The sequence below is a fragment of the Hemicordylus capensis genome, chromosome 1, assembly GCF_027244095.1.
Source record: "Hemicordylus capensis ecotype Gifberg chromosome 1, rHemCap1.1.pri, whole genome shotgun sequence".
NCBI lineage: Eukaryota > Metazoa > Chordata > Lepidosauria > Squamata > Cordylidae > Hemicordylus > Hemicordylus capensis.
The window spans coordinates 14,278,513-14,296,876 of NC_069657.1; the positions used below are offsets into that span (position 1 = coordinate 14,278,513).

The following is an 18,364-nucleotide window of genomic DNA, read 5'->3' on the forward strand; positions in this document are numbered from 1 at the left end:
GTTGTGTTTGTGTTGAACATAAGGTGTGAATAGGGCAAATATTCTCCCTGAAGAAAGCAAGACTGAATACAAATACTTCCGATTTCAAAGGAACGTGCCAGCCAGGGCATCCCCTGTTGGAGTTACATCACTGGGACTGGAAAATAAGACACAAATATTGCATCAAGTTGCTAAATTACCATGATTTTATTTTTATTAAGAACACAGATGAATGTGCCACAGATGGTCAGAAGCCATTTACAGTAATTGGAACAGATTCAGGAGAGAGAATTGAAAAGCTTTTTCAATGACTATGATCAGCGAACTATTATTCCTTTCCAGTCACGTTACAGTTTTCACAAGTCAATGAGAGAACAATAACATTTAATAAATAATGCAGTTAAAAGTTTACAAGGCATACAAAAGAAAGAGAGAGTTAATATTCCAAGAGTTAATATTCCAAGAGTACATACATGGGGAAAACATTGGCCTGGTTCACACAGTCATTCGAATCTAGGCTTAATGTGGTTTACTGACATTCTTGTGATTGTGTGAAACCACACCAAGAATGTCAGTAAACCACATTGAGCCTGGATTTGAATGACTGTGATTAATCTCAGATTAATCTCAGGCCATAAACCATCTTGGTGTGGGTTCATACTGTCCGTGTTTAGGGAGGAGAAATTCTCTAGATAACTTTCCACCCTCTCACCCTTGAATTATAGGCACGGGGATTTGCCTCAGAGTTGGGGGAAGAGGGACATATATTCAGTCCACTCCTTCCTCTAGCAGCAGGAGCAAAAAGCCTGAGCTCCTCTCCGGGAGTCCATCAGACCGACAAACCTCATCCCTGCTGATCCTCTCATCTTTGGCAGCCCCTGCCTTAAATAAAGCCCTACCAGGACACTCCTCCCCTCTCCCCATTTGCTCCTTCTTCCCTGGCCAGGCAAGTGAATTGGCCACCCAATCCCTGGTTTCCAAAGGGGACGTGTTCTCCAACTCCACCCCCTTCATGAGCCTTTCTGCACCCATTCACGGCTGTGGAGCTGATAGCCTTGCTATTCCCTCTCCAACATTCAGCTGCCTCTTGGGCTGCACCTGCCCACCCCCTAGCAACTGTTGCACATCCCTCTGAGCCCTTCTTGACTCCTGAAAGGTAGTTACTGGGGTTATCCTAACGTCTGGAACCCCCTGTTTCTCCCAGCATCCTGCCATTTGACTGTGTGAACAGCCCTGTCTCACGGAGGAGGGTAGGAAATCCCAACACATACAATCACGCTAATGTCAGTAACCCACATTAAACCTAGATTTGATTGATTGTGTGAACCAGGCCATTCTGTTGGTGTTGGTTAGCCACATAGCACTTTTCAATCAATTAGCACAGGGATTCCCAACTTTTGGTTCCCATCTGTTGTTGTACTACAGTATGTTGGAAGTATGTTGACAATGCTCACTGAAATCTCAAAAGACAGATCAACAGAATTTTAAAAATTCAGGCAGTATTCAGTTAGAATTTTAGTGTTCAGAATACATTCTTGCCCCTTTTTCTAAAAGAAAGAAACAAAGACCATTCACACAATCAAAAACTGAGACGGGTCTCACGATCAGTGAAACCGACTTTTGCCGCTTTTGTGGGGATCCCCGCACATGATCCCAGCGGGAGCCCTGGGCTGCCGGATCGGCCGCCCACATAATTGCCGGCTCTGTGACGGAGCCGGTGGGGGTTGGGGAGCTCAGCGGCCACGCAGCCCCCAGAAGCTCCAGTATGCCCTGCACGAGTGCACAGGGCATACTGGGGAGACCCCTGGAGCTGGGAGGTGGCTTTTTGCCTCCTCTCTAGGGGTCTCCTCATGAGTAGGTGTGGCGCGGAGCTGGTCCATGGCTACTCACGATCTTGAAAAACAGGTTTGCGGAGCGCTTGCTCCGCAAACCTGGTTTTAGGGGAGGGGTACTTGAGCGGGTTACCCACTCTAGAAACACTGGACTCGCAGCCAAGCCCGGTGGTTCTCATGATTACAGAAAATCGGGTTAGCGGAGGCTCGCCTGATTTTCTGCAATCGTGAGAATAGCCTCACTGTGTTCTACTTGAGCAAGGTAGGAGGAAAACCTGGGTAGAAGTGATTGTGTGGAAGCAAGGTAGGATGAAAACCCAGGTAGCTTTTCCTACTACCTCGTTTCCACACAATTACTTCTGCCCAGGTTTTCCTCCTACCTTGCTTCCACACCACCGAAAACTGGGAGTGCACCCAGCTCCCAAACCAGGATAGAAAACAGTTTTTGATTGTGTGAATGACCTTAATGAATAAGTGATACTTATAGTAAAAACTACAGAATAACATATGCCAAAAACAGGAAGAGAGAGAGAGAGAGATTCTGTAAATGTGATCCGTTTGCAAAATGTATACAAATTGCAACATATATGGATTGCCCTAATGCAAAATGTACTTATTTAGACTTGAATCTCACACTCCAAGCCAATCTTGCATTTATGCTGCCGTTGCGTCCACACACAGCATTTTAGTCTCTGACCATAAACTGTACTATCAGGACTAGGATGGATAATATTATTCATAAGGCTTTGGAATGTACAGCTGTATCAAGCAAATCTTGCAGCAGGTTGCTAGGATGCATTTACAGCTGATCCGTAAATAAGGATTGGGGCAGAGAACCACGATAGCTATACTCTGTCCTGATTTATGTCATCAACACCATGCTTGCCCTAGCCGGGTAGGATTTTACCCAAAGCACCCCAACAAGTTGTACTGCAGTCATTAGAAGTTTCAGATGGTTTCGCATTCAGTGGTTGTGGTGAGACAGATACTGCAGTCACACCGGATGGCCTTTGGGTATGTGTAGAAAGGACTGACATTGGCCGCACAATTTGGCAGTCTCACCGTCACCAGCTTGGTCTCGTTGTACGTGCAGACCCGGTGGTGTGCTTCAATGTAAGGGGGATCCAGCACTGGTTTCTGTCCACAAGGAAGGAACAAGAGATATATTGGCTGGAGAAAGTGGACAGAAAGAATTTTTCCCTTTCTCTATCATAATACTAAAACGTAGGCGCACCCAGTGAAATTATGGGTGGGCCATAGCTCAGTGCTAAAGCCTATGTTTTGCATGCAATTGGTCCAGTTTCAATCCTTGGCATCTCCAGTTCAAAGACCAGGTAGCAGATGGTTGGATGGCATTTGCCCAAAGACCCACTTAAAATACTGAGTAAGATGGACCATAGCCTGGCTCGCTAGAAGGCACCTTCATGTGTTTATTGTCTAGCAAGATCAAAGTACAGTATTCCTTCACATAATGGGGCCATTCATATGACTTACCGGGCAGGGAGCGGGAAGGATTTGCAAAACTTGCCTTCCCCCCAGACGAGCACTGAGCCTGGTGGAAGCGCCCACATGATCACTGCTGCTCTGTGTAGCGTGGAGCAGGGCAGATTGCTATGAGGCTGGGACTCATTCTCACAGCCTCTGGGTATCCCACAGTGCACCACACTCCAAGCGCATGGCACTGGAGGATCCCTCCAGGGGACGGGCGCTCTAAGCACCCGTCTCTGTGTCAGTGCGAGCTACAGATAGCCCACACTGACACACGATCCCAGGATCTGGATTAAAAGGGCGCATTTGCACACTTAACCTTGGCTAAGAGCTGGGCTTCAGGGCTGGGTCTGGCGCCACAGCACCGTCAGGATCCGGGTGGATCCTGGCAGTTCTCACGGACAGCCAAGCCAAGGCTTGATTGCCTAAGTCTGGGTTGGCTGCTCATGAGAACAGCCTCAATATGACAAGGCCCAATGATGAAAGTTTGGGGCGGTGTACAAATTTGATTAATAATAAACAAACAAACAAACAAACAAACAAAATGTATCCATTAACACAAGAAGGCTGAAGAATTTCTGTCTCTGAGTAAATAGGTGGATGCATCTTGTCTGTAGTGCACATGCATATACATGTATGCAGAGGCGCTCTTACGGCTGGATTTTGGGGCCAAAGTCCAGGGCCTCCACAGCCCCTGGGGCCCCTCAAATCTTCTTTAGTATATCCCGGGCAGTGTGGTCACCGGGCCAAACATGATGATGCTTAATTTGCAGGGGAGGGGGGGCCTCCAAAGGCCTTTAGGTCCCGGCTCCAAAATCACCTAGGTGCACCTCTGCATGTATGCACATGAATACTGAGGCTCCCTGACATGCCCAATGCCATTCCCTGTAGCTGCCGAGATCTTTTTGAACTGTCGATTACTTGTTTTGTTAGTCTAGCACATGCTACCATTAGTTTGCATGTAAGAGCTTTATTGCTCCAACTGTACACTCACGAGTCTTCCCTTAGCAGTTAAGGGAATGGATCCACCCCAGGACCTTTTGCCCCAAGACTTCCTGTTCCCTTTCCTAATTGCCTCCCCTTCTGGATCCTGCATCTCTCCACTTAGTTCCATTACTAATGGAACTCGAACCATGCATGATGGGATTTCCAGGGGCCAGGGTGACATGTTCCTGCCTCTACAATTCCTGGGGCGGCAGCAGACTGATGCACACGCCCAGATAAGCCTCAGTGATAGTCTGCAGGGAAGGCAAGCTTCTGCAGTCTTCCCTGCCGCCCAATCATGAGAACGACCTGGCCAGGTTTTCCTCCTACCTTGCTTCCGCACAACTGAAAATTGGGAGCACACACAACTCACAAACCCAGGTAGAACACAGTTTTTGATTGTGTGAATGACCTCAGGGAGGAGGAACGCTTAACCCCTTCCGTGCATGTCCAGTTAAAACGCTCCCTCAGAAGCTGCTACAAGCCCTGGGAAGGAAACTTCCACTGGCACCAATGGACAGGGGATGTTTTCATGAGGACTATGGTGCAAGGTAAAAGACTTTAGTGCCTCCTTCCTGCACGCCACAGTTCCAATTCTGATTGGGTAGCCTATGGCTAATTCAGTTAAGGAAAAAATAAAAGCAGAAACAACACAGTTACCATATTTACCTGAATCCAGTACTAGGTTTTTTCCAAACACTTTTATATTAGAAACTGGGTGGTCATATTAAATGCAGAGTGCTCTTCCTATGGGGTAAATATAGGTATAACCTGTATTTCACCTCTATATTTTAAGGGGGCTGTCTAATTCAATCTCATCTTCTATGTGGATAAATATGGTAGCATCTTGCCTACATTGACCCTTATCAATGACCTATGAGTACATGTGTGCTCCATTTGTATAAAGCCCTTGATGCTACCTAGGTGATGCCACTTTCCAATAGAGCCTGAACATCTACGATGGAGGGTGGAGCATTCTAGCCCTTGGAGTCGCTGGTTTCTGGAGGACTTCATGGATAAAGCATTTTCCATTTCCACAATGGAAAAAATCAGTAGCTAAAATTAAAGCACAGCTTTTCCCATCACTTGTCATGCCAGAAAATTAAGCCGTCATTATTCTTCAGTAAAAGCCTCCCTACAGAACAGGACTTTCCCAGGAGTAGGAAGGAAATTAGGCTCTGACCTCCTAGTATAGCAAAGGAGGCTAAAATTAGTCACTATCTTCTTCTCCTCAATGTGTGTGGACTTGCTTTGCCCATTCTGTGTCACACCCACTCACACAGACACCTACAATGCAATTACCACCATTCTGAGGCAACCAAAATTAGAAACAGACATATTAGTAGGATATGGAAGAAAATGTATCATTTGTGAATCAGGGGCTCTATTTTAATCTCCAAGGAATTTTATGTCAGGGGAGTAATAAAGGACAGTTCCTCTTAAGTGTTTAAGCTGTAAGAGGCTTTCAAAATTATATAATAAGAGCATTACATAAACACTTTAGATATTTTGCCACACAACGCTAAGGATTCTTTTATTAATTCAACGAGGGGAAACCTGCGGTGTGGAATTTGAGATCAACTGGTTCTCAGAAGAGCTGCAGCCTAACTTCAAATATGCAGGAGCTAATGATGTCATCCAGTTGTGTGCTAGAACAGGCCTCTAAAAGCCTCAACAAAGGTGCTGCAAGCCTGTGTTTACACCAAGCAGACTGGGCCTCTTCTTCTTCAGTCACTGGCTGGCAGTGGCTATCAAACAGTACACAGGGGCAGTCTTTCCATGAGGTGAGGTGAGGTGGTAAGCAGCAAATTGAGAACCAAGCCCTCCCCACACTTGGCTAAGAAGACCACTTGAAGTGGGGAGAGGGTTAGATTCTTCAGCACCTGTTTGCAGTTTCACTGCAATTTCAAGTTTCACACTGCTTGAAAATACTACAAGGTATATGCCCCCACCCTCACGGGCACGCACAGAGCCTTTCTTCACACAAATATGAACATGCATGCTTCTTCTTTTAATGTAAGACTTTTTTTGTTTGCTGCCTCTCTCACAATATAAACATTTCTGGGATATGTCCTTAGGCTGCCTGCAATCCTATGCACACAACCATTACTTGGGAATAAGCCCCCATGAGTTCATTAAGGCTTTACTTGGAAACTGTATAGAATTGGCTGCAACTCTCTGCAACATTTACACTATCAGTTTTGAACATTAAGCCATATAGATCACAAACCTGACCAAATAATATTTAACTATTCTGGACTTAACTATTCTGGATTTAACTATTCTTTGACCCTGGTTTCCAAACTGGGCCCGTTAGGTTGCTCAAAAATAGAAGGCAATAATCTCAGAATTCTTAAACACTAAAAACAAGGGAGGTTTTGCCGCTGCCAGTCTGTGTAGACAATACTGAGCTAGATAGACCAATGGTCTGACTCAGTATACAGCAGCTTCCTATGTTCCTATGTATTAAAGACACACATTTCAGACAGGATAAGTTTGAAGTTGTCCAATTCATATTTTCAGTTAAAATATCATGTTTTATTTGGAAGCTATTAAAAAAAAAAGTCCACCCTCCCTCCAGAGGGGGGGAGCTAGCAACAGGCTTTCCTTAAAATCCCAAGAACAAGGGGCAAGAAAGGAGGTGGCTGTTTCTTATGAAAAGAACTCCCCAGAGGGAGAGTCAGTCAGTCCACCACATTCCATCCCTTTCCCATCCCGTTTTCAAGATCTCTGAATATTCCTAAGATTTGCTAGTGAAAATTTCAAACAGAGGAAAGGAAAAGAAAAAAGCTCCCAGCAAATGCTGGAGAAATCCAGTGCCTTCTGGGGGCTTGGTTGGGCACCTGCTTTCTCTGAACTCCATTGACTTGCAGACTGAGTGCCTCCATTTTACACAAGCTACAACCACATTTCCCAAAGATGGATCACAAAAAGGGGCGTAACGATGGGGGGGCAGGCAGGGCACGTGCCCTGGGCGCCACTCTGGTGGGTCACATGGGGGGGCGCCAAAAAGTGGCATGCCCCCCAACCCCCCCCCCCCCCGGATCGCGCGTTGGTGGTGGGCGGCGGCGGGAGTGAGCGCGGCAGTGGTGGGCGGCGGCCGATCGCCGAGTGCGGCGGTGGCGGGCAGCGGCGGATTGCCGAGTGCGGCGGTGGCGGGTGGCGGCGAATCGCCGAGTGCAGCAGAGCGACGCCGAGGCCTGCCGTCTGGCCCGGCATCGCTTCAGACGGCAGGCCTCGGCGTCGCTCTGCTGCACTCAGCGATCCGCCGCCGCCTGCCACTGCCACGCTCACTCCCGCCGCCGCCCGCCACCGACGCGCTCACTCCGGCCAGGGGGGCACAGGTATGTGGGGGGGCGGGGGGCGCAATTTCAGGGGCAGAGCTTGCCCTGGGTGCCGTTCCCCCCTGTTACGCCTCTGATCACCAACACAATAAAAATTCTCTCTCTAATAAAAATGGGGCTTTCTGTTTCCTTCCAGCCCCTTTCCAAAACATCTGATTAAAGGTCAATGGCAAACCCCTCCTGTATTCTGTCAAAGACAACCACAGGGCTCTGTGGTCGCTAGGAGTTGACAGCACATTTCCCCTTACATCAGTCATAGCTGAGCATTTCCTTATTGGCTGAGGCTCCCAGAGGACTTGGAAGTGGTCCACCTTGTGACAACAAACAAAAAGCTGATCATTGGCTAGGAGCCTTTTTAATATTAAAATGGGGGGGGGATTCTTATGCTCATTATGTTGTCCATCAAGGGCACAGAGCCTAGAGTCCAATCTAGCCACACAAACAAACTGCAGTTCCTGGAGCAGTACTTGAGAGATAGAGAGGATGCATATGTTACTGAATTCAAAATGATGCTTGCAACTTATAGTTAGGTAAGTAACATGGCAGCTGCAGGTGGAGATCTTTAGCGCAGCTGTACCCACTTTGCCTCTACACAGTCCCAATAGGGCTAGCTTGTGCAAGTGCTGAACATAATGTTTGAGCATAGCTTCTGAGCACTGGTACAGTATGAGGAGTGAGAGAAAGAAATCTACACTCTCTCTACTTTTTCTACACTGTGCAGCATTTCAAAAACCTCAATGGTGTCCCCACTTAGCCCATCTCACCTCCCAGGTCTCACAGCGTCCCCAGCAGGCATCTGTGGTAATGCGCATCCCTTTGCAACCCGGTTTCTTGGCCAGGAAGGTAAACTCCCGCACAGCACAGCCAATGAACGTCCGCAAGTTGATGTTGGGAGGCTTGAGAGCGCTGATACCACTGGCAAGGATCAAGAGAGGCAGAGAGCTCAGCACGACCTGTTGGAGCTTCATGCTGTGAGAGAAGCAGCAAAGATGGGGTTTTGTTGAAGAAACAAGCTTGAATGGGATTCTCTCTCTCTCTCTCTCTCTCTCTCTCTCTCTCAGTATTTCCTGATTTGTAAATCACTTCTCTACCTCCCTTTGAATGGTAAAACAAGCACAGGGTGGCTGCAATGAACATTATTTTTAAAAACTAATAAAACTCAATACCCAGACTAAGGGTGTAGACAGAGGGAAAGCTTAAGGAGCAACTTCTCACTTAAATGCGGGGGGGACAATTTTTTTGCGGGGGGAAGAGAGACAGGTTTTTAGGTTTGCCTGGCAAAGTTTAGTAAAATATAGAGGGGCCCTTCAAATACTGGGGGGGGGAGAGAGATTTATTTGTTTGCTTTGTTTGCCTAACCTACCTCACGGGGTTGTTGTGAGGATAAAAATAAGCATGTACACCACTCTGAGCACTTCGGAGGAAGAGCGGGATATAAATGTAATAAATAAATATATAATATAATATAATATAAATAAACCACTTTGGGAACTTTCATTGAAAAGCGGTATATAAATATTTGTCGTATTTGTATCTGCACCCCGATCATAACCGTGGAAGTCATAAAAGAAATTGCACATTCAGTAAAACCAGTATAAAATTAGTATAAAAGCATCAGCCATGTAAAGCAATCAATAGTTTCCAAGGCCAGTGTTAGGGGCTGGTGTTTCTCAGCTAGGAGGGGACAATTTTCCAAGAGTTACGGGGCTGACAATGTTGGGCAGCCATCAGAAAAGCCCACTACTGATGCCTGAAACCATCTTTCTGCTCAGCACCTTCGGGGGTGGGGGGCGGGTGCTGGTGGGACAATTTTCTTGAGGCTCAGCCAGGTAGGATGGGGCTATGCGGGGCATTGTTGAAGGTCCCCTGAAGCCCGGAGCTGGCTCTGATAGCCTACATGACTGACATCTAGACTAACAAAGCACAGCTGATAGGCGAAAAGATCCAGAGCTGTTGCTGAGTCCCTGACTTAAGCCGGACTGGGACTCACAAGAGAAGTGAATTCCAGTGACCTCTCTTTCCCCCAGAAGCACATTGTGCTGCCTGAAATTATGTAGCAGAGGAGTGTGGGACCCTCAGGGACATATTTTTGGGTGGCACAGAGAGCTTCTGGAGGAAGGGGAGGTCGTCAAAATTCTCCCCTTCCCCCTGCCCTCAAGAACATAAGAACTGAACAGCCCTGCTGGATCAGACCTAAGGCCTATCTAGTCTAGCGCCATATTTCCCATAGTAGCCCACCAGTTGCCTCTGGGAAGCCCACAAGCCGGAGATGAAGGCATGCCCTCTGCCCTCTCTCCTGCTGTTGCTCCCCTGCAACTGGTATCCAGAGGCATCCAGCCTCCATATCTGGAGATAGCCTTCAGCCATCAAGACCAGTAGCCTTCACAGACCATGAATCTCTCAATTGCCCTCCTTTTTTTCTTGTTAAAAAAATATGAAGCAGCTTAGCTTGCCTTTTCCCCTCCACGCCCAACTCATCTCCTTGATGGGCTGAGTGACCAGTTGGCAATGTCTCCCCACCCCTCAACATGACTGAAGCACTTCAGAAGTCCACTCACTCAGCAAGCTAATGCTGCTTTTGCTAAACGCATCGGCAACATCAGTGCTTTTCACCTAGCACCCATGCTTTGTTGGTCTGGATGCCAGACATTCATTCATTCATTCATTCATTGTGGGAAAGGAAGGAAGAGAACCGCATACATCACTATTTTGCAGTGCATGGAAATTTGCGGTGGGGGGGGGTGGAGTGTTGCAGGGACATGTTGGGTGAGGGGTAGAACCTACAGAAGTCTGTCATCTGGATACTGATATTCTGTTTGCTCCCCTCTCTCACACCCCACATGCTGCCTGCAGGCTGACCATTCATCAGGTAGAGCTGCACGGTTAACCACACAGCTCTACCTGATGAATGGCAGGCCTGCAGGCAGGGCAGCTCTCATTAACACTGGGGCAGGGGAGAGAGGAGCAAACAGAGCTCTGGAGGCAGCTGTGCCTCCTTTGGCATACACCCCCACCCCCAATCATTAGGACCAGACACTCCTGGGTAGTAGCATTGGAGCAAACCTCTTCAGTCATTCAGTGAGTTAGAAAGCAGTAGGGTGACTTCTTGCCTGTGTCATTTTCTTTTCTAAGCTATAAACCTCTCCAAAATTAACTTAATATTCAATTAATATTAAATATTAATTAATATTCAACTAATATTAAATATTAATTAATATTCCATTAATACTAAATATTAATGAATAGTCAATTAATATTAAATATTAATTAATATTCCATTAATACTAAATATTAATTAACATTTAATATATTAATTATATTAATATATAATTAATGTAATTAGTTATACAATTGTATTATATAATATAATATTGGGAGACAATTCAAATATCTCTTAACTACAAAAGGTCTTAGACCATATCTATCATGCTGCATCCCTACTAACTGGACAAAGAGGCACCTTTCAAACTGGTGGTTCTCTCATTTTTTAGCAGGCAGAGAGCAACTGGCTCTATTCAGCCCTAGCAGAGTATGCTTCCAGTGGTTGTTGCCAGCGTCTACCTTGCGTTTCTTTTCAGACTATGAGCCTGTGGGGACAGGGGACCATCTTACTGAGCCCTTTCTCACGATCCATGAGAAAGGTTTGGTGGGCAGGCAGGGAGGAAGGTTCAGCAACCTGCAGATGATCCGCCGAAGGAGCGAGGTGCATGGATCGTGCAGCCAGATAATCCTCTGCTGCTCCAGGCAGCGTGGAGGGCCAGGGGCCAGGATGTGTCGTCTGAGCCCCTGGAAATCCCATGATGCACCGTGCAAGTGCACCGTGCATTCTGGTTAGCCCCCCCCCCCAGTGACAGGTGGGAGCCCCACAGTCTTCCAGCCCCAGCTGAAAGCAACCGGTGCTGGCAGACGATTAAAAAAACAGGACTAAAGGAACACTAGCTCTCTTAACCCTATTTAGGAGGCTGGCCTCATCGGCGGGTTTGCCACCAAAGTTTGCCACTGGGGTCAGGCATGATTCCAGCAGTTCTTACGATCAGCCAAGACCAGGCTTGGCTTCCTCAGCCCGGTTTGGGCTGATGGTAAGAACAGCCTCCTTATGTCTTCTGTGTAAACCACTTTGTGGACCTTTTTGCTGGAAAGCAATAATAGTAATAGCTATACTACAAAAATATCCCATTTTAATTGTCATGGCTTCCTTTCCCCAAAGAATCCTCCTGAGAATGATAGATGGTGCAAATTCCCTTTCAATAGTCTATAGCCTCTGTCAGAAAACAACAATTCCCCACGTTCTCTAGGAAGAGGATATGGCTGTTGCAACAGTTTCCAATCTGTAGTGCAGATAAGCCTGTTGAGAAACTCAAGAGGCGAACCCTGTCTGTGGTATTCTTCAATGTGAAAGTCTTACAGAAAACCAAAATCCAGCTTCACAGCAGTGTCTTCCCCTACCAGAACAATAAAAGAAAGTTTTGTAGCAGTTATTACTAAGATGTCCATACTATCACTGAATGTTGGCAACATGGCTCTGTTCTCCTTCTAATCATGCTAATACAAATAGCCGTTCTGGATGCAAAACTTCCTTTGATTTTTTTCCCCCTAATTAGCTATTTTTAGTTATATGTCTGTCTCACTATTCCTCCAAGAAATTCAGGGAAGTGTACAGGGTTCTCCCACTACCACTATTCTATTCTCACAACAACCCTGCAAGGTAGTTTAGGCTGAAAAATTCCGGTGACTCTCCCAGAGTCACTTGGTGAGCTTCATGGCTGAGTGGATATATGAACGCCGCTCTCCCCACACCAAGTTCAGTGCTTTAGCCAATACACTAGGGGTTCTCAAACTTGAGTCTTTAGGTGCTGTTAGACTACAACTCCCATCATCCCCAGCCACACTGGCCTTTGTGGTTTTAAATTGCTTTCCGGTTTTAATTTCTGTCTTGTTTTATTTTATTAAATTAAAGTTTGGGTGGTGTACAAATCTAATAAATGAACAGGGAAACCATTGTTTGTTGGGCATTTAAGAGAATGTCTTCTTCTCCATGAGCTTCTTCACCCTATGTGATCATCCGGAGAGGTCTGGCTGCAGTTGCCACCAGCTCATCTGGAGGCCACTCAGGGATGGGCCTTCTCTGTTGCCACTCGGAGACTTTGGAATTCACTCCCTGCCAAAATAAGAGCATCACCTTCGACGACAATTCTAAAGTCCCTGAAGATGCATTTATTCACCCAAGGTTTTTTAACTAGAATTGTGGTTTTTAATTGTTTTAAATTTTTCATATTTCTTTTAATTTTTTTTAATGTTGTTGTAAACCACCCAAAGATGTATGTTTGGGGTGGTATACAAATATAATAGCCACCTAATGGCGCAGTGGGGAAATAACTTGACTAGCAAGCCAGAGGTTGCCGGTTCAAATCCCCGCTGGTATGTGTCGCAGACTATGGGGAACACCTCTATTGGGCAGCAGTGATATAGGAAGATGCTGAAAGGCATCGTCTCATACTGCATGGGAGATGGCAATGGGAAACCTCTCCTGTATTCTACAGGGCTCTGTGTTCGCCAGGAGTCGCACAACTCGACGGCACAACAACAACAACTAATAAATATAATTAATTTGGGTTAATTAATTAATAACAGCATCTGGAGACCCAAATTTGAGAACCCCTGCACAACACCACACTAACTATGCTCTATCTCACCCATTAAGTTGGTGTGGATGAATTAAGGTCATTGGCTGACATGATCCACATACCTTATAAAGACAGAAGGACTTGAAGCGCCATTGCAGAAATTGGTCAGTAGCCCTAGAAGCATTCCTGGCCTTGTTTCTATTTGCGACAATGGCGAGAAATACGGTAATGCTTCTAACACGACCGCCTGATCTCTACCGCGGAGACCCATGCCCTACTGCCTCCATAGGGCTTGCAGATCATGTCTGCATCAGCTGGGTGGCTTCACAGTGGCAAGTAATGTGGGAGAAATGGCAGTTTCTGGCATGCATGCCATCCCACTATCACTGCTGCCTCTGTGACATCTGAAATTGCCAGTGTCAGGTGGAAGATGTCAGTAACCCATCTCAGCCCAACGTTTAGAACCAGACATTTGAAATCGGCTTGACAAAGTCATATGTACAGCCCTGCTGGATCAGGCCCAAGGCCCATCCAGTCCAGCATCCTGTTTCACACAGTGGCCCACCAGATGCCTCTGGGGAGCCCACAGGCAAGAGGTGTATGTGCATGCCCTCTCTCCTGCTTTTACTCCCCTGCAACTGGTACTCAGAGGCATCTTGCCTCTGAGGCTGGAGGTGACCTATAGCCACCAGACTAGTAGCCATTGATAGACCTGTCCTCCATGAATTTGTCTAACCCCCTCTTAAAGCCATTCAGGATTGTGGCTGACACATCTTGTTGCAGAGAATTCCGTAGGTTAATCATGCGTTGTGTGAAAAAGTACTTCTTTTTGTTGGCCCTAAACTTCTTAACAGTCAGTTTCATGGCACAACCCGGCATTCTCCACCCAACATTGGTGGCTTCAGATGTCACAGCAGTGGCAGAGCGTTCCCTGCAGGAACCACCACTCCTCCCATACTTACTTGACACAGTTCTGTGCAAAGCCACATCAGCCGTGACTTACATGCAGCAGAAAGACAACAAAGCCTCTTACCTAGCCTGGCGGGTGCAACCCTTTCCCCCGCCGCAGTTCTAAATTGCAGGTCGCAGTTTGCAAAAGCCAGGAGACCTGCACGGCAGTCTCAGTCAGGGCTTTGCGCTCGGCAGATCTCCTTCCCAGCTGCTACCAGGCTGCTTAATTGCTCAAATTTATAGAAAGGGCCATGTCAGTCAAATCACAATGGAGGCAGATCCTTACATGAATGAGCAAAAGCATCAAAGGCTCTGGGGAGGGAAGCAAGCCTCTCTTTTCCAGTGCTTGTTTACTTCAGGGGTGTTGTTTCTCCCAACATCACCCGCCTGAAACAGAAGGCTCATCTTGGTGGGGCTTCAGATTTCGGGGAAGGAAAGAATGAGCAGGGCTCTGATCTTCCCCTCCTCTGTAGTATTCTCAGTCCCTTCCTATCAGAGACGGGCTTCCTATTAGAGGCTGCTTCCCAGGTATCCATTACCTCAGGAAAGCAAGAACTGAGCCAGTCGTACAACAAGAGGAAACCCTGGACTAAAGTTTACTCTCTTTGCCCTTTTTAGGCTATGTTCCAGTAGGCTTAGCCACCTAATGATGCAGCGGGGAAATGCTTGACTAACAAGCAGAAGGTTGCTGGTTCGAATCCCCGCTGGTACTATATCGGGCAGCAGCGATACAGGAAGATGCTGAATGAAAGGCATCGTCCCATACTGCGTGCGAGGAGGCAACGGTAAACCCCTCCTGTATTCTACCAAAACCACAGGGCTTTGTGGGCGCCAGGAGTCGAAATTGACTTGACGGCACACTTTACCTTTACCAGTAGGTTTATGAGGCCACCCGGCATTCTGTGTGTGTGTGTGTGTCCCATCAACTTTGCAATGCCTGGACCAATATGAACCAAATTGAGTACAGTTGTAGGGACACAAAACGGCACCTCAATGGTGTAGTTTGTGATGATGTCATCCACCCCAATTCAAGATGGTGGTTGGGTGAATGTTTGAGGTGCAAGTTATAAAATTATAAACCGCCTACCTGATTTGAACCAAGTTTGCTACAGCTATAGGGATACATAGGGACACTTCTATGTGTCGCTTGTGATGATGTCATCCACCCCAGTTCAAGAAGGCGAATGGATAAACATCTGAGGCGCAAGTGGGTTAACTTGGGGGCCGTCTAACCGATTTGAACCAAATTTGGTAGAGTTGTAGTGAATGTCACATCAAGAGACCTCAGTGGTGTAGTTTGTAATGATATCATCCCCCCCAATCCAAAATGGTGGACATGTGGATGTTTTAGGCGCAAAAGGGCTAATATGTAGACCACCTAACTGATTTGAACCAAAATTTGATACAGTTGTAGTGAGTCTTCTCAATGGCGTAGTTCATAATTATGTCCTCCACCCCAGTCCAAGATGGCAGACGGTGTAGTTTGTGATGATGTCATCCACCCCAATTCAAGATGGTGGTTGTGTGAATGTTTGAGGCACAATTGGGCTAACTTGTGAACCGCCTAACTGATCTGAACCAAATTTGCTATAAGTGTGGGGACACATAAGGATACCACAAGGGCACAGTTTGTAATGACATCATCCACCATGATTCAAGATGGCAGACACATGGACGTTTGAGGTGCAAGTGGGAACCAATTTGGACCAAATTTGGTCCAGTTGTAGGGACACATAGGGATAGCTCAATGGCATAGTTGTGGTGATGTCATCCACCCCAATATAATGTGGTGGATTCATTAACATTTGAGAGGCAAGTGGGCTAACATGTGAATTGCCTAACTGATTTGGACCAAATTTAGTCCAGTGGTAGGGATAGTGAAAGGAAATTAGGCAGATTAGCTCTTACTAGAACAATTTGTTTTGTAGTGATGTTGATTTGGAGGGGGAGGTTCTTTGTGGCTGGAACCATAGCTCAATTGAAGAGCATCTGCTTTGCATGCAGGAGGTCCCAGGTTTGATCCCTGACATTTCCTAGTAAGGTTTGGAAAGACTACTGCCTAAAAACCTGGACAGCTGCTGCTGGTCAGTATAGACAATACTGAGCTAGATGAGCCAATGATCTGAATCGGTATAAGGCAACTTCCTATGTTTCATAATGTGGCCATAGTTCAGTGGCCATTTTGAGTGTTTCGGTCACAAAACAGAATAAAGGGCCTGTTTCAAGCTCTGAGCAGAAAAACCCCAATCAAAGCGCCACTTTAGAGGCCTGTTTTTCCTTTGCTGATTGGTTTTCTGGCACTGGCTTCCAATTGGCTTGTGAGCTCTTTCTTTCTTGGTTGGCTTATTAATGTACAGATCACATGTTGCCATGGGCAACTGTGCCCCCCATTGGCTGGGGGCAGGGAGAGGAAGACAAACGGAGGGAGTTTCAAAATTTATTCAAAGGGACTACAAGGCAGAGATAGCCCTTATAGTGTGCCTCTCTTGATGAAGAGGATACACCAGGAGAAGAGGAAGGAAAGTTTGATTTTGTGGTTTTCTTTTCTCAGCACTGAATTATTGCTGCTATGACTATCTGGTTTTGCAGGCTCTCAGATTGACAAAGACAGAATTTGGGTGCCTTCCTTTGATTCCTTGAGTTGTTTGTGGTTTGTTTTGTTTGTGAGATAGTGTTGTGACAAGGAATGGACAGTGGCAGATAGGGTGTGTGTGTGTGTGTGTGTGTGTGTGTGTGATATATTTCTTGGTGATTGCTGTGATGAGCTGCATGTCTGGCTTTGAGTCTAACTTGTGCTTCACTAAGTGCTCAGGTCTGCTCTGCCGTCTGCATTGCAAGGTGTAGTCAGCCAAAATGTGGCTGAAGTTGCTCTAGTTGAGCGTATGGCTATTCTTGCTGCTAAGTAAGGGTGCTGCTGTGGCAGCTGATTACAACATAGAGGACATTTGAAGATCTATGCTCTGGCAATACAGGTAGCAAAGAAGCCATTCTTTTCAGCCCGTATTGTGTCCACAAGTTCACATCCAGCAGAGTTGTTCAGGGTTGTGAGAGGGCTAATAAGTGCCCCCCCTCCCTTGAATCAGAACTTGGAACCATCTATTACTCGCTGTGATGTGTTTAATGAGTTTTTTGTGGATAAAATCTCTCATATTCAGGCCAACTTGGATTTAGACACTACAATTACTTCAATGTCTGAATCAGAGGTGTCCAGCAACTCCTCTTATGTGCTCAGGCTGGATCAGTTTCAGTTTGTGACTCCTGAAGATGTGGATAAGCTGCTTGGAGCGGTGAGGCCTACCACTTGTTCTCTTGACCCTTGTCCAACATGGCTTGTTTTATCTAGAAGGGAGGTTGTTGCAGACAGCCTGGTGGAAATCATAAATGCTTCTCTGAGGGAGGGCAGGATGCCTCCTTGTCTTAAGGAGGCAATTATTAGACCACTTTTGAAAAAGCCTGCCTTGGATTCCTCAGAGTTGAGCAACTATAGGCCTGTCTCCAACCTTCTGTGGCTGGGCAAGGTAATTGAGAGGGTGGTGGTCTCCCAACTCCAGGCAGTCTTGGATGAATCTGATTATCTAGACTCGTTTCAGACCGGTTTCCGCATGGGCTATGGGGTGGAGACTGCCCTGGTGGGCCTGATGGATAATCTCCAATTGGGAATTGACAGAGGAAGTGTGACTCTGTTGATACTTTTGGATCTCTCAGCGGCTTTCAATACTATCGACCATAGTATCCTTTTGGAGCGTCTGAGGCGGTTGGGGGTAGGAGACACTGCTTTGCAGTGGTTCCACTCTTACCTCTCTGGCAGATTCCAGATGGTGTCCCTCGGGGACTGTTGTTCCTCAAAATCTGGACTTCGGTATGGTGTCCCTCAGGGCTTCATATCGTCTCCGATGTTGTTTCACTACATGAAACTGCTGGGAGCAATCATCAAGAGATTTAGTGCAGGGTGTTATCCATATGCTGATGACATCCAAATCTTTTTCTCCATGTTAACATCATCAGGAGATGGCCTAACCTCCCTAAATGCCTGCCTGGAGGCAGTAATGGGCTGGATGAGGGATAACGAACAGAAACTGAATCCAGATAAGATGGAGGTACTTATTGTGTGGGGTTGAAACTGAGGAGATGATTTTGATCTACCTGTTCTGGATGGGGTCAC

The 18,364-nt window shown here is 46.5% G+C and overlaps 1 protein-coding gene across 2 annotated transcripts; it reads right to left on the reverse strand.

The window, feature by feature from the left end:
- Positions 1 to 2,439: 2,439 nt before the first annotated feature.
- On the reverse strand, positions 2,440 to 14,404 carry GPHB5 (glycoprotein hormone subunit beta 5). Of its 2 annotated transcripts, XM_053287191.1 has the most exons (4): positions 14,285 to 14,395; positions 13,374 to 13,449; positions 8,392 to 8,596; positions 2,440 to 2,948 (listed from the first exon to the last, which is right to left on the reverse strand). In XM_053287191.1, exons 2-4 carry the CDS (start codon positions 13,433 to 13,435, stop codon positions 2,760 to 2,762), a joined length of 456 nt encoding a protein of 151 aa, XP_053143166.1. In that variant the 5' UTR covers positions 13,436 to 13,449; positions 14,285 to 14,395; the 3' UTR covers positions 2,440 to 2,759. The 2 variants fall into 2 exon arrangements, with proteins under 2 accessions (XP_053143166.1, XP_053143168.1); XM_053287193.1 differs by lacking the exon at positions 13,374 to 13,449 and having other exon boundaries at positions 14,285 to 14,404.
- Positions 14,405 to 18,364: the final 3,960 nt, after the last annotated feature.